Raw genomic sequence first — 25,336 nt, 5'->3', positions numbered from 1 at the left:
TTGCTACACTCCCGTCCTCCTCCGCGACCGGGTGGCAGAAGTTACACACGGTAGTGAAGGGCTGCCCATCTGCAGCAGGCTTGCTGCCTCCCATCCCTCCTACATTATTCCCTCTACCCCAGCAGCCAGGGTTAAGGCCCCATTTACAGCCAGTCGAGTGAGCACGCAGGTACCCGGAGCTGTATTCAAGTAGCAGAACTCTCAGCAAGGATGCAGGCTACTGCAGACAGCAGTTGCACATATAAACACAACGTGTAAGCTAACCAAGCTTACTTTAGGAGCACAACAATGCTTTGGGGTCCTTTTTGTACTTGGAGACAAGGAGGCTCCACACGTGACATCAAAGCAGGTTTTAAGTCCTCCTCCAAACTGTTAAGTGTTGCCCTCAAAAACTGGTAGCGGCAGCTCCTCCCTGCAGGAGGACTAACAAGCCTTGTAGCCCAGCAGGCATCCGCTCCCTGGACAGCAACGCGTACTGAACAGCACAGATGCAGATGCAAGAAAGACTCGAGGATTTTTTGATTGCCTAGGACATTGAAGGCTAAAGCACGCCTTGTCTGTAAGCACAGACAGCCCTGGTTTATTCTTGGTGCCTAGCAGAAGAATTCTTTTTTCTTAGATCCCATTTGTCAGATCAAGGAGGACACATTTCAGTAGCTTTCATGTTACAGGTCAAGCCAAGCCAGTCAAATACGTCACTTCTGCAATGGGAGGATAAGGAGGCATCCCAGGGAGCTTAGCAACTAAAGAAAACTACTTTTTTCTACATAACAGGGTCAAGGATACCAAACTACGCACACCCTTTGTGTAACCAAATACTGGCTGTTCACTTAGATACATACAAACAGGCACAACCCGTGGGCAGCCACGGTGAAGCCCCTTTTCACAGTGCTACGCAAGTATGAATGCGGTCCCTGCTCCTTGTCTCAAAGACTCCCTTTCACAAGGTCTCTCTCTAACCCCAGACGCTCTATTTCTGTCTCAAGATGGCAGGGGGAAAAAAAGTTATCCCAAGGGAGTAGAGAAGCCAGTTTATACACTCTTGCCCCCTACCTGGCAAGATCTCAGGGGACATTCCCTCCTCCCCCTGCACAACACTGCAAACCCCAGACACCCGCAGCTATACACATGTATACAGGCGCAAACTGACTCACTTAACCCCTCAAACTAAAGACTGACCAAAGGCACTGTCAAACCCACGGAAGAACATCTGTAGCACACTAAAGACAGGCAGAGCCTGAAACAGCTTTCCACTTTCAAGATGCTAGGCTGCTACAAACAGAAGCACTGCAAATAAATTTCCACATTTTTGTTTCAAACAGAAAACAAACATCTGGCTCTGCCCTGAAAATACGTAAGAAATTCTTTGGTGCTATCGAAGGCATGAGTTCAAAGACACAAAAAAAAAAAAAAAAAACCAAAAAAAAAAACAACACCTCTCTAGCTTCATTAATTATAAAGCTGCCAGGGCCAGGTGATTATTCCAAGGGATGTCTGACACTGCAAAGGCAAAGAAGAACGCCTGAGAAACCCTGCAGCCCCAGATAAAAGCACCTCAGAAATCTGTACTTGCTGTGACATCCCCCTCCAGGATAAACAAGTCTTTTTCTCCTCCCCCTCATAAAAAATGCACATTCTTCAGCACAGCCAAGAGTCTAACACCAGGAGAACATCTCTGGAACAGACTTCTCAGTTATCTCAGGACCACCAGCTCTCCCATTTCAGTCAGCATTCTCCCTTGGCAGGCCTTAGGACTGAACAGTTTTTGTAATCCCTACACCACCGAGAGGCACGATGACTTAGCACTATGAATTCAGATCACTCGGTTTTGCAAACACCTTGTTTCTCAGTGAAGGTAAATTAAACGTGTAGAACAAGTTTTTATCTCTGGCAAGTGCATCTCTGCGCTTCCATCTACTCACGAGCTAGCTTCCTCACCCATGCAACAAGTACCGTTAGTATACGATCAGATGCTCTGCTAGTTCCACACCGGCCGTGAGAAAGGCACGTGCTTAAAAAATGAGGAGTGAAGTGAGAGCAGGAAACTCATCATTCTGCCTTGTTCAGCCTCTGTCCTCCTCTCCTCTTGTCCGTGCACAGGCACACAAGACTCCGTGGCACTGTATGCCTGCAAAGGGAGAAGGTGGGAAAGACAGAGCACATACACCAGCACAGAGAAGTAACTCAGCAGTTCCCCTGTTGCAAATTTTCCTCTTTAGATCACTCTAGATCAAATTTTTACAGCCTACTCCCTGAATGAAGGTGCTTATTGCATGTATTAGAAATTGATAAATACTGTAGGATTATAGCTGCTAATTAAACAAATAGATCATCTTCAGTTTCACTCCTCACTTCTGCCAACATGAAGATTAACTGCCAAATATCACTGAAGGAAAGGGATATGGAGGCAAACATCACTAATGAGCCAAAATGTCTTCTGAACTTCTGAAAACACTTATTTAGTGCATGACGTAACTTAACAAGTCTTCAGGAAATATAAAATGGTTTTTAAAGTATCATTTAAAAAATGGTATTGCCGTTACCACTGAAGGACATGAGGAATCCCCAAGAGCTCTGGTATAGCACACAGTGGATCTATAGGTTCACGCAGGAAGGGAAAACAAGTTTGTTCTATTTAGCCATTAAGTTTTTGTCGAAATGCCCCATGACCAACAAGTCCTTACTTGAGATCTGGATAGTTCAGGTGGAAGTTCCAAAAATGCTCACCTACCTGCAGGCAGGAACCGAGACCAATGCTGACTATGTACAAAATGCACAACCACAGTTTATCACCAGCTGTGGGCCGTTCAACAGCTCATTACAAAGACTGCACAATAAGAATCCAGAATGGATTTAAAGGTTTAATCCTTGTTCAAAGAACTCCAGAAGAAAGCCCAAATAAAAGGACCTGTTGGTTCAAATGTTTTTCAACTCTGGAATGCTGAATTGCTTGACCAAGTGCAGTCCCATTTGATGGCATGTCAAAGAGGCCGCATTCTGCAGACAGGCATCGCCTTTGCTGAACTTATCTGCCTAATCTGTTGGTTGGGTTTTGCATGCCTATGTTGCTTTTGAATTCCTGTTTCTTGACAGCCTTAAGCTGCTCTAGCACAAGGTGAAGCTGGTGGAAAGGAACGGGAAGCTTACAGACACGGACAAGGGTTGCCTCCGTCCCTAGGTTTGCCTGTACAAAGGTTCTGAAGGCTCAGCCACAGGAAGAACTGCAGAATGCCCAAGGAAGAAAGGCAAGTCCATAGGAAACAGCTTCTGCTCACTCATTAGTAACTTACTTTCCTTAAGGTCAGACGGAATACATTCCTCAAAACAGGTCACAGATGTATTTGAATGCAGCAGTTCAACTGGACTGGACAGTGTGCGAGACTGCTTAGATTCAAAACAGGCTCATACCAGCTTACACAGCAGCTGCAATTACGTCTGCCGTACAGATCAATCTCACTTGTTTGTGGGTTCTCCTCCCATTCAATTTCCTTTCCAGTTCCAGCTACTCCCCTTTCTTTTGTAAGAGCTGTGACCACAATCAGGATTCAGCCATTCATTCCTCAGCTATTTTGCAGTACTTCAAGCAACAGTGCAAGGCAAGATAAAGACACCAGATACTATACAAACAGTAAAAGGCAGAAGTTGCAAGAACCAGGAAATATTAAGAAATTCCACTAAAGGGAAATTAACTGGAGAAAATACAGATAGCCTAAAGGAAAGAGGAATTACATTCCTTGTTCCTTGAAGAAGATAGCTACTCTGGGAGGGAAAGGATGTTGATCAAAGTTCCTGATGAGAAGGCAAGATAAACCACAAGAGATTTACTCTGCATATTTGTATGAACAAGAAGAGAGGCATTTTTCCATTCTGTTTTATTTTAGTGCTTTTACATGTATAAAATAATACTTAAAATACTTTACATTAAAATTAGCAAATGGCTTGCTTCTAAAAACAGCGTAATCTCTTTGTGAGTGCACAAACACACCTCTGATGCAGCTTTCTGACCTACAGCAAGCTGACTAAAGTGTTTGTGGTGTAACACCCTCCATCAGATCAAACATGTTAGAGAGGAGTTTCCTTTCCTCAATATCCATCCTGCTGATTCAGCTCAAAGTGGGAGATATGGACTCTCACTCAATGGCAATTCGTTTATAGGTACCTCCCCAGTCACAGTCTGGAATGACAGAAGGAAACCAGCATTCAAATTCAGTGAGAAACATTACTCCTGGTGTCCAAACTGTCTCACTATCTTGTCACTCTCTTTTTTCAGTTCCTCAATGTGAGCATTTAGGCACTCCAGGATGTGCTGGGATCTCAGTTCTTCTTCTTCCAGGTATCTTGCAGCTATCGATCCAACTGAAGCTGTAGGCAGTGGGCACTAAAGGGAAACAAAGGGATATTGGGCATTCTTTCATTCCAAGTTTCAGCCAGAAATACTACCAATCCGCAAACCACACAACTAAAGATGTTTCTAAAGGGCTCTTGTGTAATTTCTGTCCTACTGGACAGACTAAGCACTCAAGCTCTCATGCTCGTATCACAGGTAAATGTCCCTCCCAACAGCCTCCAATCAACAGTGAAAGCCTCCCAAGACTTTGCCAAAACCGCAGGGAGAAAAATCAGTACCTCAGCACATGCAACTTTTCCACTCCAGCAGTTCCCCTCCAAGGCACCGGAGGGCTAGCTCTGAACAGAAACAAGCTCTCCATGTGCCTACATAACTGTTGCACTTCACAGGCGGGAACCCTGACCCCAGAGGTATCAACAGGAATCAACTGTTTACTTCGGGGAACTGGAGTTTCATTTCAATTACCAGCCCTTCCACTTCAAATAATGAGAGGGAATGACATGGCATGTGCAATCATAGCATAAGTCTAGAGAAGGTCAATACCAAATACCAAGGGTTTTGTCCTGGGTGTGTTAGTGCAGCCTCACACTTAAGGTCTACATCTTGCTCCTTGTCTTCATAAAAATCACAGTGAGCAGTATCATCTCAGAATATGGGTTCCAGGGAAGGGAAAGAACTGCCAGACTGGACCAGCACTGGGGATATCTCTGCTTTCTTTTACATACCTCCTCTTCTTCCCTGAAATAATTGGTTCCTGCTACAGTCCCACAGGGGAAGCACAGACCCAACTCCCATCACAGCTCACTGAACACCACTTCAGTTCAGCTAGCAGTGGTCAATAAACTACCCCAGATTTTTACCTTTACAGTCAAAAACTATTCCTGTTACTCACATCACTTATCCACAAGTTCTTAACTTACAAAAAACATTGGAAACCACACTTAATTTACGAGTTGATGAAGAGAAGCTTCCTGCACAGGGGCTGGCAGGTGAATTATAAAGTTACTAAGGGGCTGCTTCCCATTACAGAAAACTTGCCTCGGTGTCTTGGCAAGAAAATGTAACTGGTTACTTCCAAATCCGGGAGTCTCGTGGTTTTCTGGTCTTCTATCAACAGCCGGGAACAAAGGGAAGCAGACAAAAGGCTGCAGATAACAAGCAAATCTCTCCTACCCTACTTCTGCCTACTGATGAGAATTCCCCTCTCTTAATCAGGAACTGATTTAAAGACACTGGAGCCTGACCATGAGCAGGAAGTCCCAGCCAACACCAGGAGAAATATTTGCATTTCCTTAAAAACATTATTTCAACCTCTCAGAAGAAAAAGCAGCACATTCTCTTCTACTAAACATCAAGCCCTAGAGCTTCTCAGACCCTGAAGTGGAACTGTTCACACTTCAGTTCCAACCCTGCAATCTGGAGTTTCCATTTAGAATATCACAGTTCCCTAAGCTCCTAACGTTTGTTTTCCGGACATGCCCACAAGCTACTTTAGTTTTGAAACAATCAAGACCTATTCTTGGTAGTAAACCTCACCAAGATGTACAAACCTGACGAGTCTCTGCTTATCCGTGCATCAGCCTTAGAGACTCTTCCCTGGGCTGCCCAAAAAATAAAAATAGCTGTTGTCACTGCTAACACACAACCAGAGGAGAAAATACTCTGAAGACCGCTAGTGGCAACACACCTGGAGCAAGGATCAGCACCCAGGACTCTCCCCTCCCTGAACTACTACAGCCCTGTCTGACCCAGGGTACAACAATTACTCTCAGTGTCCATCTTCTATTCCCCTCCCTGCTCAAGTCAGTCTACAGCCAGGTCATTACAGTGGGTACTGGGACATATGGTCTTAAATACCAAAGGAAGAAGTGATTGAGTCTGTTTCCTGTATCTTGGGCAAGTGGTCCAGCAGCTGAGCTGAGGTAAGAGGACAGAGAAGGTGCCAACAGGGCTTCCTACTAAAAAAGTGCGATCTAGGTAAAGCAACTAGGTAAAATAATAGCCTCCTCTGTGCACCGAAGCATCAATTTCAGGCTTTCCTATCAGCTATCACAAGTGGCTCTAAGTTCAGTATGCTGACTACTGCAGTCCCGTCCAGAGGGGTCAAACTCACCCTGTGCATTACAGTGAATGCAGATGTGCAGCACCAGCTTTCAGATTCACCCAGAAACTGTATGTTGAAATACTCATCGCTCTACATCCACTCTGAGTCTCTACTACAGACCCAACCCAAAAGCTGAAGCAGAATTCTGACATGACAGAAGCAGTTCACGGTACACACCAATGTATATCACCAGTATAGAGAGAACCACAAGCTTTTGGAATTAGCTTAGCATTTATACCAAACAAAGCCCTTCCCCAGAGAATTCTGAAGAATAACCACACAGCTCCCATCGTCCAAGTATTAACCATCCAGCAGGTTTTTTTCCTCCCTGTTTAACATTTGATGTATGCCTACATAATCACACACATACCAGTCAGATCATACATGCAAAAATCTGGCTCCTTTTTCCAGATGAGAACCCAGCTATATCCTCAGCTGTTGAATAGCAACCAGCTTCTATACAGCTGCTTACCAAAGGCACAGATTCTCTGTGATGATTTGAGATGGACTGCTTAGATGCTTCATCTGCAAAATCTTTGTTTACATCCAGCATATGGAGCAAAGAATCCGTTCCCAGTGAGGCAAGTGACTCCACAGAGTTCTTCCTGCTGGTCTGGGTGGGTAGCTCGCCCGTCTCAGGGGTCACAGTTCCTGTTTCAGCAGCCCCCCATCTCTGGGGCTCCCCTTGATGCTGCTGAACAGTCCCGTCAGGCTTGTGGTGTATTTTCTCTGCTTGTTCATCATGTTTGTGTTGTGTTTCCCGAGTTGTCCTGGAAGGCAGGTTTGAACACAAAACTCTTTGACAGTTTGCCTCTTAGCAGCTGAACTTCAGCAAAAACTTGCGCAGAGATAGCAATTAACATACAGGTCACTAATAGCCCTGGCAATCCAAACTGGTTCTTGTTTCCATAGGACTTCCAGATGCACATTCAGTCTCTAGGGAGTTCTCTCTCACTCTTCTGCTATTGCAGATACCAAAAACTACAGTCTGCACATCTTAGTACTGCAAAAGAAAGGAGCACAGCCACCTGGGCCAAATCTAATCCCTTCACTGAAAAGAGCACATACTGCTTCTCAATCAAAGAAGAAGGCAAAGGCAGTCAAGAGACAGTCAAATACTAGCTGGCTTTGCAGAACACAAACCAGCTGGGACTAAAAGCTACTGCACTACTTCAAACATAAAGACAGATTCCGAAACAGTCCTTGTGTACTCCCATACATACTATGTGCTGGAGATAAATAATATACATAAAGCATGTCATTAAAAGCCAACACCTCCCCACGTCTTCTGTTCCCCTTCATAATAAGGAAACAGCATCCTTGGGGTCACGCAACACTCACCTGTACTGCACATCCCTGGCCTCAGGCTCTTGGTCTTGCATCTGCTGAGCAGTGCCCTCGGGTTCATCCTGGCAGACCTGCTGGGTGAGCTCCAGTTTTGCTCTGGCCTCTGCTAGATCCTTCCGCAATTGCTGGTTCTCAGATTGTAGTTTATTTAGTTCAATAGCATAGTCTTCACTGAGTGCTCCTGGGGTGACATCTTTTCCCTAACAGACAGAAAAGGGCAGAAGTCAAAACTTCTGATTTGCAAGACACCATAGTCAAATCCAGAGCAAAGGCCAGCAAGCAATTCCTTGGGGCATATCCTCTGATCTCAATTTTGACTGGCAAAATTTTCAAGGCTTTCATAAAAGCAAATCAATTATCTATGCCTTATTGTGTCTGCATCCAGACAAGCTGTGCTGATCTGCCTAGGATATGAAGCCTCTCTCACCACTGGGTGCTTTTGAAAACAGTGAAATACAGACCAAGAATAGTTCAGATGTATCTGCCTCTGGCCTTGGGATAATGAGAAGGACTACATGACCTCGAGTTTTCCTCCAGCTGTATAATCTAGGTTTCCCTCACTTAGCTAAGATGCGAGCCTCTCAGCCAAAACTGGGAAGACTCAGGTGGCACCCCCATAAACTGTCTCAGCCTGAGCAACTCTCCAGGTATCAGAGCAGCAGGCTCTGACAGACACTTCCTACCCATGTGAAGAAACACATATCCTGCAGCTCAGCTGTTGATAAGAAGTAGCCATGCTCTGTGAGAAACCACCTTCCATGTGAGCTACCAGCAAAGCTGTTTGCAGGAACACTTCTACATCCCCTCACTCAAATTAGCAAAGGCCTATGGTAATAATTACAAATGGCTGTGCAAACACCTCCCCACCTGGCATGACCCATAGCCCTTTAGAAACTTTCACTGGTAAAAGTGAATTGTTTTTTTTTCTTTTTGTAACTCTGAATAACTTGCTTCTCCCCATCTTCTCCTCACTAGGTGGATAGAATTTCCAGTTTCCATTGTTTCTACTCCTGTGACATTCACACTTTCTTTTTGCCAATACTATTAAATTTAGATGCTTAATTCATTCTCATCACTGCTGTAACTAGGGACTTTCCAACTGCGCATTAGAAGAACCTGTCCAAGATTGGCAGCTTCTGTGCCATGGGGCTGTGGGGCTTTTTTTCTTTTTTTTTTTTTTAACCCAACATGCAACAGGTATCTTGCTTCACACTTTGCTATCAAGTTTTTGGTGAATCAGGCAGGCAGAAGCCCACCAGGCACTTCAAGCAGAAAGCAACGAGCCTTAAGTCATCTCAGTCTCAACTCAGCCCTCCAGAAAGCTTTGTTTTTTCTCCATCTCACCAGCCACAAGCTTCTGTTCAACACTTTCCAAAGAATTTGACATGTTTAATAATCACTCCAAACTAACATTAAGAACTGAGTATTTCCTTCCCACAGATCTGACAGGATAAAAGCTCTGATGATATATTCCCATCAGGTTTTCAGCTGTCTGAATCCAGTCCTTGCCCCTGTGAGGCATCCATTCTGGATTATGTGAGACAGAACTTGCAAACCAGCCATTTCTTCCTTCCTGCAAGCGCTAAAATCAACTACTTTTAAGGAATTATTCCCGCCAAGATTGCGCCTCTTCCATGCAGGCTCCCTTTCTCCCCTCTGGATGAGGTGGCCTCACCTAACCTCCAGAGTGCCACACTGGGCAGAGCCCACCAGACTGCCCCTTCCCAAGGTTGTCCCAAGGTGTCCAGCCCGTATCCCCAGGCTGCAACCTGCTCGCGGAGTGCAAGGGACAGCCCTGCTGAATGGCTCCTCACCAGGAGGGGAACGTGCTCTCACCCCAGAAATTGCAAGGACCAGAGTAGTTACAGCTCTGAAACAGGTCAAAAGGACATCACAGATTTAGAAGCAGAGGTTTGAGGTAAACTGGCATAAAACAGAAATGTAACAAAATGTACTAAAAACCGTGGGCCAGACCCCATGGAAAAGAAACTGAGATGAGGGCTGTTTCCGCCGTTCTCCACACTACCCTATGACTGAACAAGATGCTCAGTATTTCTGGGCCTGTTTCCTCACAAATTACCCCTTTTGCTTGGGTTTTAAGTTCACTCAACTCTAGCAAGCATTTTGAGAGGCCTGGGCAAAGACTACTACTGTTCCCAGGTAGGGGACACGCAACACTAGCCCCTTTCCATCTCTGGTCCCTAATGCATACCTCTAGCATACCGCACTCCATTTTTTCCAGCATCTCTGAGAGATGACGATTTTCCAGCCTCAAGGTTTCCAGCTGGACCAGAATTACCTGAAGAAACAGAGGCAAACAACAAGCTCAGAAAAAAGAACACGATGCAACACATGCCCACGATACCCTACAGGCATTTTCCACTCTCAATTCAAGCATGAGTACAAAGGAAGTCTTGAGCCGTTAGTTCTGCAGGGACCCTATAGAGAAGACCATACAAATAACCATGCACAGTCAGTGACTTTTTTTTTTTTTAAGATGTCATCATCCAGGCCTAGTTAGCATGAGTGATCTCAAAGAATTCTGTGGGACTGCCAGTTACAGGTTTGAAAAGAAGCAGCAAGACAAATTCAGTGAACACCATAAATTAGGTTTCATCAGAACATTCTCAAAGTCTTTGTTCAAAGGCTGAAGAGAGAAGGAAACTATTAACATAGCTAAAAACTAGGGTGGTAGTCCAAGCCTTCAGATCCCTTAAAGAGACAGCATAAGAGTCTTCTGCCTTTTTTACCCTGTGCTCCACCGCTTTCCTCTCTGCTCTTTCGATCTCTGTTCTCAGCCGTTGTTCTAGGTCTGATGTGGAGCCACTTGCAGATGCAATTGTGATGTCCCGCTGGTGTAACTCTTGCATCAACCTGGAGATTTCCCGTTTCATCCCTTCTAGCTCACTGCTGTGAGCTTGCTCAGCTTGAGAGAGCTGCTCTTTCAGCTGGAGGAAGATATGCACACATCACCCATGAGCTTTTAAAAGATGTTTCAGCAAAAAAGCACATGGTAATGTGACACCTAAGTACAGGAAAACAAAAAGCTTTGTGTAACAAGCCCTCTGTGCATGCTTGCCCCTCTTGATTGAAAACCACCTCATCCCAATCCTTTTCCACACCATAAACTGCCAACTGGGACAAGACATAAGTTACATGCTGTGGAGTACTCAAGACGACCCATAATTGATCAAATCAGTCTCTTTAGCTCACCATTGTACCTCTGTGGCCAACAACAGTTACCCAAGGTTTTACCATAACTAGGGAAGCACAGTAACACTTTCACAATATAACCTTGCCATTTGCCATTCTGCCTTTCTGAGGCAGAGATGGTATCTTTAAGTAGCTCTAGTCTGACTTTTCTTCCACGAATTTGTCCTAAGTCTTTTGAATCGATATTAGCTTGTAGCAACTAAAGCTACCCATGGCAAACTTCCACAAGCTAGCTATTCACAGGGTAAAAATATACCTCTTTGTTTTCATAACTCCATTTGATGACCACTAGTCCCTGCATTATGAGAGAATAATCATTCCCTATTTGCTTTCCACATGACAGGCATGATTTTATTTTTAGTACGGTCAATGTCATTTATCTCTTTTCCAGTTTGGTAAGTCCTATTCCATTCAGCTGTTCCTTGTATAAAAAAACACTCCATCCTGTTGGTCATCTTTTTCCATATCTCATCTTGTTTTATTCAATCCTTTTTGAGATGGCAGACCTGAACTGCATACAATATTCTGGTAGACACACTGTATATTTATTCAGTGACATAAGAGAACAACAACATAGCATAATTTCTTCCCTAGTACTCCATTCCATTAGCCAAAAATATTAACACCACCCACACCTCCAGGATTTTTCTGAGAATTACAAGCATTTTAGAAAACTGAACCAGATGATCTCTGCCTAGCCATGTAAATACCATACATATGGTGATTTATCTCCACGTCACCTCAATGCCTCCCAAGTATATAAAATAGAAACAACCATAATAAATCTTTCTTTCCTCCCCAGCAGCCTCTAGGAGACTCATTTATTGTGTGGCTGTTTAGATGTGTAACCAAGCACGCATCTCTGGCAAGATCTGCATTTCTGTACATTCAGAATAAAGGATGAAAGACTTTCATGGAGGCGAGGTTTTTCACTCAAGTCCAGTAAGGTTTCTACTCTAACCCATGCTCCAGTGAAAGCTCTCACACTAACTAATCTGGACGATTTATTAGAAGTCAAGCCTTTTGGAGGGCTTGCCTCCCTCAGGTGCACAGAGTACAAGGGTGAGGTCCTTGTGGCAGACAACCTACTCTGTTTCCTCCAGCCCCTGAGTTCATGTCTCGCTACCAAGTCTGAAACAAACCGCCTTACTCACCTACAGACTAGAACATATTTGAAGCCCTGTCTCAAGTGTGATAGGATATATTACAGCAAAACCCATTTCCTCCCTGTTCTTCATCCTGTTGGGAGCCTGCCCTAGGCTTAAGCTCAGGATTCCAGGCCTTAATTTCTTTGCATATTTGGCCCTCCGGCACTAATTCAGGTATCTCTACGCTGTAGAGAAGTCCTGCGTGCAGTGGGGGTAGGCCCAAGAGATGCTCACAAAGTAAACCACAGAGCCATGGACAGAAACCTCCAACCCACCCTCTCAACTCCTCCTTTGTCAGATCTGCTCCTTACCCTGCAGCACACTATTGCCTCCACAACGCTCCTGGCCTTTGATCCCACTTGGAGCTTTGCTAACTGTGCGCTGCAGCCTCCGCTGAGGCACATGACATGCACGGAACAGCTGACTCCACAAGTGCCTTTCCCACTCTCCAGGAACAAAGCAACATTACCTTTTTAATCTCTGCCTTTGACTCAGTATGGTGTTCTTCCATTGACTGCAACTCTTTGATATTCTCATCCAGCTCTTCACTCAGCTGTACACACCTTGCATTTGAAGACACCAGGCTGGGTGCCAAATGTAAAACTACAGATTAGAATACCCCAAGGAGGAGGACATGGTCAAAGAAACTTTGATCTTCCAAGCAGTCTCCTACATCCATCCTAACAGAAACCGGACTCTTAACTGAGAAGTTCCTTACCAATCCTTTGGTTTTGTTTACCAAAATAATTTCAAAAGAGATCAGGAAACTGATCTGACAGATAATAACTGTTTCTTGTTTGTTTCTTTACCATAGTAAGATTACAAACTTCCCATGCAAACATTAGTCTGAAAACCACAAACTCCCAGAGGAAGACTTGTTTATAATCCTTATTTCACAGTAAGGTCTAGATCTGGTTCTTACTAGGTGACCAACAAAGGCTCCTTAACCTATTACCAATGAAGGAGCTAAGCCTAAGCAAGTTAAAACACTGAAAACACCCACAGTGTGTGGTGAAAAGCAGCCAACCAATTAGCAAAACAGTCTCACTATTAAACTGCAAAATGAATAGCGTTTGATTTCTTCAGCCCTTTGATATTTAAAATAAGCCTACAAAAATCAGTGGGACTGGTTAACTTGGTGAATACAATATATTAGGTATTATATTATTTTCTGAGTTTCACTGCACATCCAGGGAAAGCAAGCAGTCAGCTACCTGTTCTCAAGATGAGTCACCTCTGACTGTAAGTGCTGTTCCTTCTTCTGAGCAACATCCAGCTGCAGTAGTATATGCTCCAGCTCTAGCCCCGGGGAAGACAACTGCTTCTCCTGCAAGCGTTCCTCCAAAGCCCTAAGCAGAAACATGAACTTTAATCTCAGTACAAAAAAGTCATGCCCAAGTTCACTAATACAGGAAACATAACCACCATTTTCTTGGAATTTTCTGAAAAATACATAAAACCCAACACTAGGCGACACCTGCGTGCATTGTGAATGCGCAAACATGCCAGCTGGATGACAGCCCCCCGTTTCAGCTCAGGCTGATTGGAAAAGACAACATCCTATTTTGCTGCTGCCCTCCCTGATCCAGTCTCTTTGTCATTAGCAGACATCCAGCTTGCAAGAAACGGTGTGGCTGTTAGGTAACATACGCGAAAACCTTTTGACATGGCCACCAGAACCCTATAGCTTTTGCACACTGACTGTGCAGCAGGGGAAGGCCAAGATGATTTTGTCACATACATAGTTACCTTACCAAGGTAACTCATTAAATCGGTGAGAACTTTCACCTACATTAATAAGCACATTATCAAATCCTGAAAGGCCTTCAGCATTTGACTGAAAATGCCTGGGGGAAAAGCAAAAAAGCCCCATACTGCCTCCAGAAACCTAGCTGAGTAGAAAGCTGATTCCTTCCACACTCTTCATCGAGCACCATTTGATTTCAAAAGCAATGCAATTCGGCAATTGGTTCAAGGAAGCACAGCACTTGTGAGAAACTACAGTGTACCATTCTATATATCAACCAATACAGATGCAGCTGGATGAAAATGCTTCTACCATCCTCAGTGGAAGAACCTGAAATATAGATCTGGATTCAAGGGCCTAAGCATCAGTGAGGCACAAATGCTACCTTATGAGGAGTTCTTTTGAGCGAAGAGTTTCAGTCACCCTGGCCAGCTCTCTCTGTAACTGTTCCTGGTGCAGCTTGGAGCTGTCAATGAAGTCTTCTTGAGACTGTAAGGTGGCTCTAAGTTCCATCTTTTCATCCTGCAGAACCTGCATGGGAGGGAGAAGGAATGACTGTTGCAAGATGGAAAAAATCGGTTTGTTGTAATGCCATGAGAGGTTGATCAGATTTCTAAGGCACCCTAGGAAGTACTGCAGAGCACCACATGGGTACAAATCCAGCTTTGAGGCCAACCAGGAACTTTACAATGGCTCTAGAAAGAGACAGGAGCTCTGGGATGAAGAGCCTTCCTCCTACTTCTCACAAGCACTGCTTTACATTCAGTTTCCAGCAGTTTCTCCACTGACCTCTAACATTTTCTTGGATTGCCTTAATTCTTCTTGCACTCTTTGCTGATCTTCCAGGATCATCCTGTTGTTTTCAGTCAGGTCGTCCACTCTCATGTTAAGCCTCTCCACCTCCAACTCGTTGGCACAGATAGCATCATTGGCCCTCTCCAGCTTACTGGTTAAGTGCTGGATTTCTGATCGGCTGGCCAGCTCCACGGACTCCAGAATCTGCTTCCGATTGGCAAGTTGAGTCTGCCAGGAGCAAGTGGTTTGCATTAAAGCTATATTATAGAAAACACAGTGTATCAAAACTACATTCAAAACAACTACTGATTTCTTAGCGTAACAAGCCACATTCTCAAAGTAAGCAACACTACCTTTCAGGAAATTATGGAAAGTATTGTTATTGTTCCATGTTCACACAATGGGTAAAACTTCTGAAGGAAAACAGAATAAAGAAAACCTGAGGGGGCCCTCTGATTCCAAAAGGGGTTCAAAGAGAATCTGAGAAAAGAGGATCTCAAACCACTCAAGTTGTCTGAGTATGAACTGTCTAACAAAGCTGCCTACTATTTTTTTGCTCATTAACCTAAGGCAAGACCACGAGAAATGGCAACATGTAAGAAGGTTTGCTATAACCAAGCTAGAGATTACCCAATTGTTAATTCCCCACCAGGACAGGTGTGGAAGCAGGTCGTGGTGCACAATGAAAAAAAATCACAACCACCAAGGAGATGAAAAAACAAACTGGATGTAAGAGACAATTATGTTTTGCTTTATGCAGTAAATATCTGGTTCTAACAGCTTGCAAGAATGCTCACTTTGAATGTTTCATTGTTTTAATGGCAGACAAAAAAAATTATAAGGAACATATGACTAACAAACAATACATGCTCTGTTATTTATAGGCACAATACTTTATTTCATAGCATTTCTTTCCACATAGCTAGCTGGTGAAATTCAACAAGCCAGCTCCCATATAAGCTTCTAAGAATATTCACTTCATGTATTCCCTTTTTGTATAGTACCTTGTAATTTTTAAAGGCTGAAACAAAATATTTGAGTAGTCCTTTACTCCCAATTTCTAAGAGTAGCAATTCCTGCCAGCTTCAGAATCACCACATGCCTTGATTTACTGCCTGACACATAATGCCTCATAACTGAGACAACTATAGGAACTGTGCATTTGGAAGACTATGGTATAATTTTGATTACAGCCTTTTCATTGTTTGAATAGTCATGACAGAAAACGTAATCAGGAGGGGCAAGAGTTTAAAGTACAGCCTTTCTCCACCCAAGAAATCGGAGTACCAGACTACCTGAATATTTGTTTCTGCATTAGGGAAGCATTTAAGCTATCTCTTATTTCCAGCCACAGAGCATGCAGGACAACACAGAATTCCAAGTTTCACTTGTTGAATTTAAAGGCTGCCAGCATTACAGGAAGGTGCTCATCACCAGGTAAGAATGCCAGGCTTCCCTAAGCTGCACTGAGAGATATGAGTGGAGGCCAGCTGAAAGAAGGGAAAAGGGAAGTACTCCGTGGTGACAGATCTCAGCTCGACCTTGTGCCAGAAAAACAACCAAGCATAAAAAAATGCATAGAAACATTCAAGGCAAAAATTTAGCCCTTTCACGCTGGGCTTTTCAAAGAAACTGAGGACTCAGGCAGTCTGTTCACAGTACCTATGCACCTAAGTCATCTCTACCGCTTAAGAAAAATTTCCCAAAATTCCTGTTTTTCTGCTGCACAGTAAGAAGAGTTCCTCTGCGCTCCAGTATACCAGCCTGCACTCCAAGGACACATCTGTTCTCAGACAATTGAGCTATCAATGATACAAAGACAGCAGAGCAGCAAGACCTTCTGCTCAATGGCGCTCTCTGCATTTGCAGATCTCCTAGTGTCAGCCTCTCACAAAGCCCCTGTCAGAGCCAGCTTCAATCCTGTCATCACAAACCTCCTCCTTGCAGGAGCTTCCACTCAAGAGCAACTCAGGAGCCCATTAAGTGCAAAGCCCCCAGCAAGAGCTTCTTATCAGTGTCTGCTGTGATTGTGTCAGTGTGACTTCACAGCTGCGCTCTAGGTCAATTCATCTTGCTCTGCTGCAGCACCACTAACTCACCGAGCGATTAGCTTTTCAGGAACAGCAGCCCCGCTACTTCTTGCCTTTAAGAGACTTTAACACAAAGAAGAGGGGGGCTGAAAACTCCTATTACTTCAGTAGTTTGCAGAAGTATCTGTCGTAGAGGAAGACTATTTTCCAACATCATCCCCTGAGCTGGACCTACAAGGTACATATTTAGCTACTGGCAGGTACGCAGCTTTGAACTAGACAACACGATGTAACAGCTATTTTAAAGCGTCATGTGCTGTGGTCTCTGCCTCCTAGGGAAAGCTTCATCCTACTATCTTCTCTACAAATGGGAGGGGTGGCAGGGAGAGCTGCTCGAGGTTTATCTAACCTCTGTTGACAGACTCCAGATCTTTTTTCCATACAGTACTTATACAAGTAAACCTTATTCCACCGGGACATTAAAAGCCATTTCAATGGCAACTTAAACTGGATTCAAGCCTGAGAGATTTCATTAGTCTCTCCCCCTTCTCCCCTCCCTCCCCCTCCCACCTGCTGCCACAAACAAAACAAAAACTTTCAGCACGTATTAATTGTACCTGAATGAGCTCAGACTGCTCAGCCAAAGCCTTCCTCTGTGCTTCCAGCGATGCCACCTGCTGCTGGTAAAGCAAGCGCTGCTTCTCCCAGTCAAGTGATTTTTGACGAAACTCCTGCAAGGACAGCAGGGGTGGCTTGGAGCAGCACATCCATGCAGTTGACAAGAAGGCCCCCTTCTAGTTCGTATCCATGTTTGCTTTCTCTCTCCACCATACCCTCATGCACCTTTCCCCACAGCAGGGAAACCATTAGCCAGTTATTTGATGCACCAACTCAGCAGTATAAAACCCCTCACATACTGTGCTTGCTGTATTTCGTTCCCTCCTGAGTTAAAACGTCAGTGTCAATTACTGCTGTTTACAAATGTTAAGTGCTAACAGATTCACGGCTAGTTTCATGGATTTGCTGTCAGAGGTTTAAGAATTCAGACTGTCTTTAGCTTCCAAAACATGCTGCTATTGAAATCACTAAGATGGCAAGTATGAACTACAGAATGTTAATGCTAATCTCTGCTCCAGAAATTGGACACTACATCAGTCAGATGTGTTTGTTAGCTACATCTTCAGGGTGCAGTAGAAGAAAATTGAGCGCGGTTGAGCTCAGCATAGCAGAAAGATTAAAAGATGAGACGGGGTTGAGAAGAAGTTTGACATGTAGCTCTCTCCTCCTGAAAGAAGTGAGGTGACAACCTCACCACACTGGAATTCATTCCATTCACATAATTAATTACCCTTCCAGCACCTTCTTCCTTTTATTTAGCCTAAGAATAAGAACAGCAGCATAGTTTATCCTGTGTACTCAGAGGTCCCATTGCAGGAAACTGCCTTTATTAAACAAGCAGTTGAGAAGAGCTACATCTGGAGAGTGGATGGAGAGTACTTTTTAAGCAGGATTCACAGTCCACTTCCTAGTTGACTATTCAGTCACCACTGAAGCCCAGAAAGTCAGTTAATACATACAAACTCCAGTTAGCACTTCCTTTTTTCACTATATACCTCCAGCTTCCTGGTCAGTCGGCTCATTTCAAACTGGTCCTCCCCTTGTCTCTTGTTAGCTTCTTCTCTAGTTTCTCTTAGTTGTTTCTTCTGCAGCTTCTCATAGCTCCTCCTCAGCCTGGACAACTGCAAGGAATTCAGTGAACAAGACAACTTTGTTCAAGCCCCACAGCAAGAATTAAACAGCACTTTGAAAGAAGGCACATAAAATGGCTTCACACAAACAATTCCCCTAATCAAGGCCACACAGCTTGCAAGTGAAGACTTCTATTTGTATAATGAGCCTATTATATAAACAGGATTGCAAAACATGCTGCATTGTATAAGATGCCACTGAAGTCGTGACATCAACAGCTCTAATTAGACCTCTGTCTTACCACTATTAAAACACGACTAAAATATTGATAAGATGGAGGTTTACATGTAGCCGTTAATGCAGCAAGAGCATGGCACTCCTCTCTACATCACACCACACACAGGGTGGGGGGTAATTCTACACAGAATTACAATTTCTTAAGTGATTAAAATACTCTCGTGAAGCTGAGGTGGGAACTGGAACTCTTCCGCTTAGTGGGAGAAGGAAGACTTGAGAATTGCCATTATACATAATATCAACACTACTTCATCTGTCATTTTCTGCTTAGATACGCTACGTATTTCACAATGAGTGGAGAATGCCAACAGAAAATATCACTCCTACGCCTACTGCTAGAATGCTAAAGTCGTATCGGAAGCAAGAATGAGGAAAAAACTCTTGACATTTAAATGACCCTCTGAGCAAATAATCTCTTGCAACTTGCACAGGATTTTCCACCTCATGAGCTCCCCCCCAACTCAGCTATTAAATATATTTAAGTATCCAAACGGCCACATGAATTTGAGAAGTCATCATTCCCATTTTACTGACAGAGAAAGCTAAGCCCATGGATGAACAGAAGACTGTGAGAAGAAAAAACATATGAATCAAGACCTCATGCGCTGGTCACAAAAGGTTCTCCAAAGCCCTGAGTCAGCAAAATACTTAGGCATGTTCAATGGGAATGGTCAGATGTACAGGCGTAGAGTTAATGTATGAACAGCTTTTGCCAAACACATCAGGAGATTACAGGTTTATTTTTTCAACAATCTCAGTGAGTTACACACCATACCTGCAATTTTACTGTTAACAGTGGTAAACCGAGACAGAAAGACTTTCCCCAAACAGTGCTAAGAACAGAAGACTGAGGAATATTGGAGCTTAATGTCATCTACCTTAATACTGCGTGGGTAAAATACCAACACATTGCAATTTTGGCCACAACACACACACTTTATTTTAGCCTTAGCAATTTAGGCAGATCTGCCAATGCACCCCAGCTTTGCTTTGCAGCTTATCCACAATTCCAGTGGGAACATCTAGTGAACGAAGACTGTTAGTCATACTGAATAGTAAGGGGTTTTAAATGAGGACAGATGCCTTCTGTCGTCAAAGCAGAGACTACCAAATTAATTTAACTTATGGCTTGCAGCGAGCATGAACTAGGCCCAAGCCTCCAGAGAAAACAGGTCAATGCTCTACTAGCATTGTTCGTGCCATTTAACCCACTGCTATTGACAAGCAAGTGGAGACAGGAAAAGAGTTAAGGCATAAACATGGAATGCTGTTATACCACCTGCAGGACATTCCACATGTACCACCTTGCGGTGAATAAGAAGCTTTTTGAGATGAAAGCCCTGCAATTATTTCAAAAAAATATTTTCTAAGTATACTTAGTTTTCATTAAGTGTATTAAGACTAATACACCTTGAGAGAACAAAATCCTTACCAACAAAATCAGAGTCAATGGAGGCAAAAAGAAGATGAGACTACATACCATTCTCATCTCTTGATCTCGTACGATCAAGGCCAGTTACACCACCACCCTTTTTTAATTTCACAAAATGCTGAAGGAGCAAACTGCTGCTGCCTATACCCATGGCAACTTCAGAATAAGCACTATGGTGACTGGGATGGGTGAACGCAGGACAATTTTGCAGTAAACTTCTGTAGATGTCTAACACATGAAAACTGCAACAATACATCTACTAGACATTTCTACTCCAAACAGTTTTCTGTTCGTTACCAAGTTCCTCCGAAGTGCAAAAAACAGGCCTAATGAAGCATAAAAATATTACTTTGTTTAGGCCCAATGCTGTTTTTTGTAAGAACATAAACATTAAAAGAATGGGGAGTTTTAAAAGCATGGCATTTAAACAAAAGCAATGACATGAAATATTTAACCTATCAGATCATATATAAAACTGGGAACTAAAACCCAATCTTCTCTTTTTGCAACTTACCTCCTCTTGAAATTTCTTCAGCTGTTGTTCATATTCTCTGACCATGTCCTGTTTGGCTTTTTCCATGTCTGCTACCTGGTGACGCAACATGCCAACCTGAATGAAGAGATAAAAAGCAAATAAATAAAACAATAGAAGTGGGCTTTATTGTCAGTAGGTACTGGGATTAGTTTTCATTTCATAAATATACATTATAGTGGGAGTGGTAAACGACCATTAAAAGATCCTAATTCTGTTAACAAACTGCATGTTTCAATGGGGTCATTCGCTATGAATGAGACTAAGCTTATCCCTAAATCTTTGGTAGGCTGAGGCCAGAACTGTTTCTGTTCTGGCTTCTTGTTTTGAGCCAGTTTCTGGCTTTCGTTTTTTCGGGATGAAACTGACAGTTTGGGCTTGTGTCAAAAGGCTATTTTTATCTGGTATTTTCATCAAATTCTTCATAAACACGCACTATGATTTCAAGCTATCTACCAAAAGAAAAGGTGGCCATGTCATTATCTTACTACACTCAGGTGAAGCACAGATTGAAAATAATGCATGGAGATGAGAGGGACAAAGAAAGAAATGGGGCTTTGAAACTTAAGGGGAAGACTTCCCTTACATTGATTCAACTTTTCCCATGACTGATTTTTGTCTTTCCTCTTTTTTTTTTTTTTTTTCCCACCTTTTTCCCACCCACAACCCCGAGTGGCCACCTCTGTGTTGGACAGCAAGCCAACAAATTAAAATTAAAAGAAATCACCACAGACAATTCATATGAGTAAACCAAAAGCATACAAAAGCAGTAGTGACTTTAACCACAGTTTACAGTTCAGTTTTGAAATCAACGTTCACTTTTGGTGGTAAGAAATATTTCAAAAGTGTCTTGAGAAAACACACACTAACGTATACGATAAAAATCACTGTTCTTGCAAATTAAAATCCTGTGGCGTGACTTCATATTTAATAACCCTGTAACAAAGACATTCATTCCAAAACTTGCCATGCGGACCAGTCGAAGCATCTGACCATATTAACAAGAAACTACAGAGTTCTTAACCCACCACTGCTACAACCTGTCACATTTCTCTTTCCACTAGATTCCACACAAAATTACTAAAAGCCACAGCAGTACTTGGGTAATTCTGAAGATGTAGTATATTTGCACCCAAAAAACCCAACTGCTTGTGCAGTTGTCAGCTGGCTTTCCACCCAAGAAGACAAAGCAACTTCCTCAGAAAGCTGCCAAAACACAACTTGCAGTAAAGAGTCTGCCGAAAGATAGAACACAGCAACTATAAATATAAGGACAAATTTTAAACACTTTCAGAAAAAGTTAGTGTGGCTAGATCTTAACATACAGCCACCCAGACTCCTACCAGTTTCCTCTGATCCAAGAAAAGACACATCAGTTCATTCGCACAAGAGAAAGTTTATGGTCCACATCCTATGCAAAAATTTCACTTACTGATACTTCTCCATCAATACAGATTTTTTTTGCACTTCCCCCAGGCCTTTAATTAAAGGCTACAAAACCTTGGCTGCATAAAACAGCCCTTGGAGAATCTCTCAGTAATATCTTGGTGTAGTTTTTTCTACAAATGTTCAAATGTTTTTTCTGCCAATGACTGGAGGTTGCTGGGCCGTCTACTGCTGTTGTATCCAGATTCAGTGTCTCTGGGCTCTCTCTAGAAACCCTGACAATTCAATCTGTGGTCTTCCACCAACCCTTAGAGAGTTGATCACTTGACTCTGATTGAATTACGAATCCAACAGGATCCTTTGTAAATTCTATTCCTGACTTCCAACTATGAGACAGGCTCCTGTTCTGCTTAGTACAGCTATTTACTAAAGTTAACCCCTTGCTTTGGCTTAGCATTTAAACATTTAAAAAAAAAAAATCAAAACTGATGAAACAATACCCAAAACACACATCCATGCAAAGTCAAACTCTGAAATTCAGGTTCAGTCTTTATATTATATTGTAACCTACAAAACACACAGGTCAACACCAATCAGAAAACAGTGTGAACCTGAGCTACCTCCTTATATTTCTCCTGCAGAGCAGCCTTGGCAGAGGAAAGTTCCTGCTCTCGAACACTCAGGCAAGCTTCCAAAGCCTGTGTCTGTCCTTCCCATTCAGATTTCTTGTGAGCCACCATAATGTCAATCTGCTTCATCAGCTCCTGCAGCTCAGCCTCACAGGAAGTCAAGAACCCACCGCTGGAAGGGAAAGACCTTGTAGTTACAAAGCAGGCACCACCCAACACAGGTACAGTGTCCCATACCAACACAGTCAGCAGAACAAACTGATTTGCACCAAGGGAACAACTCTGTACGTGCAATCTTTGAACTCTATGCAAATTAGCTTGTGGAGAAATATACTTAATACTTAATGCGTTTACCCCATTCTCTAATGCAATATCTCACAAGTGGTATGCTCGTATTATCACCAGGCAGAGACCTAAATTTGGCAATGACCAATGCAGAATACTTGTGAAATCCCAATGAGAACAAATGACCTACACACTTTAAATGCAGGGGGTTTGTCTTCTATTCAGAGAACCATTACAAGCACCTATAAACACACCCCTTTGTCTTGGTACAATGCATTATCTAAGTAAACTGGAGCATGTTTTATCCGTATTTTGTATTTGCCTTAATTGCTCTCCAGGCAGAAGCATTTTATACCAAGTTTCAGACACCAGAGAAATCTTACAGCCAAGCTATCAGCTCCTGAAAACAGAAGTTTATCACAAATGGAGACAAACCCCGAAGTAGAGGGGGTTGGATGACAACATGATAATGAATAATAAAACATTTGCAATCCATTGGGGAGAGCATGCTCCCTAGCGACGCTGCAATTTCTAATTTGGTGCAGTAATTATTGAAGCCAATTCAACTAACTCCTCTAAAACTTCACAAGCTGCTAAACCAGGGACAATATTAAGGCTTGCAAGATACAGCCCTAGAGGGCGGTGAACTCCATGATGATCTTTACCCCTTTAATTTGCCTGTCAAACAGGAAGCACTGAAAAGAAATGGAAATCAATAGGTTAAGGGATTGAAATTTCTCTGTTCCCCCAGAGCATATGCACACTTCACAACTTGGCAGTTTTTCTATAGGGAAAGAAATACTTCTTAAAGGAGCCAACATCAGTTAAATTTGAAGTTCACCCTGTCCTGCAAGTTAACCAAAAATTAGCAGCTATTACGCAAAGCAAGAACATTTCCTTCGCAGCATCTGCTAACATAAAGCTAAGTCTAAACTTGATTTCTGCAACCAGTTATCTGCAGAAGATATGGTATCAGTAAACTTGAGTCACATTCTCAAAGATGACTATGAAAATGGCATCAGGGACTTTTGCTTCATGCTTGTTTAACACATAAAACATTTTTTTTTCCATTATTGGCACTACAGTTTCTCCCTGGGATCCAAAAGTCTAGATACTTTCACCTAAGACAGAGCATTAAGGATTCTTCAGAAACGAATGGGACTCTGCAGTTTCAACAAGCAGGAAATAATCAGATGTTTTCAATAAAAACAGATAACAAAGTCATGTCTCATTAACCTTGCAAGGCTGTTACAAAAAAATATTTATTCACACTTTTAACTACTGCTCCTGATGTCAGAAGGCAAGAAGGGTTTACAACAACAACAACAACAAAAAAGAGGTAAGGTTTTCAGGAAGATGTAAAATTAAATTTCTAACAATTAAGACTATAATATCTGATAAGGGATTATTGCAAAGCCATCTTACCCAGTGACTTTGCTTCTACACCAGCTGAAGGCCACTGCACACTGTATTTCTCCACCAGCATGCGCTAGTGGACAAACTCCAAAGCCCTTATTTAAGCAATGCAAGCTTTGTCTGATACCAGAGGATTTGACTCTGAATGAGAGGGAAGGTTAATACTTAAATGATTTTGAATGACTGTTGTACACTGTGGCATACATACCTCCCCTGCCCATTTCTCTGCATTCCTTCCAGTAAAGCCTCCATCACCAAATCCTGGTGGCTTTAGCAGCTAGGAAAGTACACAAAAGCAGCGGTCACCCATAGCAATGTACAAACAAGGCTACTTCTCCATCCAACTGCAGAACAAGAAGTCTACTGAGGAAAGAAGTTAAAAAAATTACAATTAGCGCACAATTACAGGTGAGGAGAACAGTGATCACCTTCATGAACTTACAAGCCAAATATCTGCAAAATAAAGGAAAACAGATTTTACTACCACAGAAAAAAAAAAAAAAGAAAAAAGCCCCAATGCAACTATTCAGCACTACCAAATTGCAGTGATATAATCATGGGATCTAATGAATGGAATAACTCAAACAGCAGCACTAGTGAAAGAGAATCTGCACTTCAGCAAAGGGGCGAACTCAACACACTGGGAGTAGCAGATCCCCTGGCTCCTGTGTGCACCAAACTGTGGAACAGCAGTGACAATCGGGGACTTCCAAACAGGACAGCCCAAGATCCACCTCTGACAGAGGTATCTGTCACTTCAGAGGAAAAAAAACATAAGCACCCTGTATCAAGCAGCAGTAAGAATCTATCCATAAATCAGGTCTCTCCCAGGTCTCTGTTACAGCCTAGGTTAAACAGACTACACAGTTTACAACTGCATTCAAGACACATTGCTTGTTCATGTCGTTGTGAGAATTTTCTTTTAAGATAGAACTAAC

General features: G+C 42.9%; 1 protein-coding gene across 1 annotated transcript; it reads right to left on the bottom strand.

Annotated features, from left to right (window-relative positions):
- Positions 1-3,874: 3,874 nt before the first annotated feature.
- Positions 3,875-24,653, bottom strand: CEP63 (centrosomal protein 63). Its single transcript, XM_082487163.1, has 14 exons — positions 24,607-24,653; positions 22,689-22,869; positions 20,665-20,760; positions 18,346-18,471; positions 17,350-17,463; positions 14,697-14,930; positions 14,293-14,438; positions 13,375-13,509; positions 12,630-12,744; positions 10,550-10,747; positions 10,012-10,098; positions 7,794-7,999; positions 6,925-7,222; positions 3,875-4,378 (listed from the first exon to the last, which is right to left on the bottom strand). The coding sequence occupies exons 1-14, from the start codon at positions 24,648-24,650 to the stop codon at positions 4,220-4,222; spliced, it is 2,139 nt and encodes a 712-aa protein (XP_082343289.1). The 5' UTR covers positions 24,651-24,653; the 3' UTR covers positions 3,875-4,219.
- Between the last annotated feature and the right edge of the window lie 683 nt (positions 24,654-25,336).

This window comes from Vanellus vanellus (assembly GCF_965231255.1).
Source record: "Vanellus vanellus genome assembly, chromosome: 8".
Classification (NCBI taxonomy): Eukaryota; Metazoa; Chordata; class Aves; order Charadriiformes; family Charadriidae; genus Vanellus; species Vanellus vanellus.
The sequence above is the reverse complement of the archived record's forward strand: the minus strand, read 5'-3'. Positions and strand labels throughout refer to the sequence as shown.

Coding starts and splice junctions, on each gene's coding strand:
- CEP63 (XM_082487163.1), bottom strand. CDS start 24,650: ATGGAGGCTTTACTGGAAGGAATGCAGAGAAATGGGCAGGGGAG. Junction 22,870..24,606: donor CAGAGAAATGGGCAGGGGAG/GTATGTATGCCA, acceptor TTTCCCTTCCAG/CGGTGGGTTCTTGACTTCCT. Junction 17,464..18,345: donor GACTGACCAGGAAGCTGGAG/GTATATAGTGAA, acceptor CTGTCCTTGCAG/GAGTTTCGTCAAAAATCACT.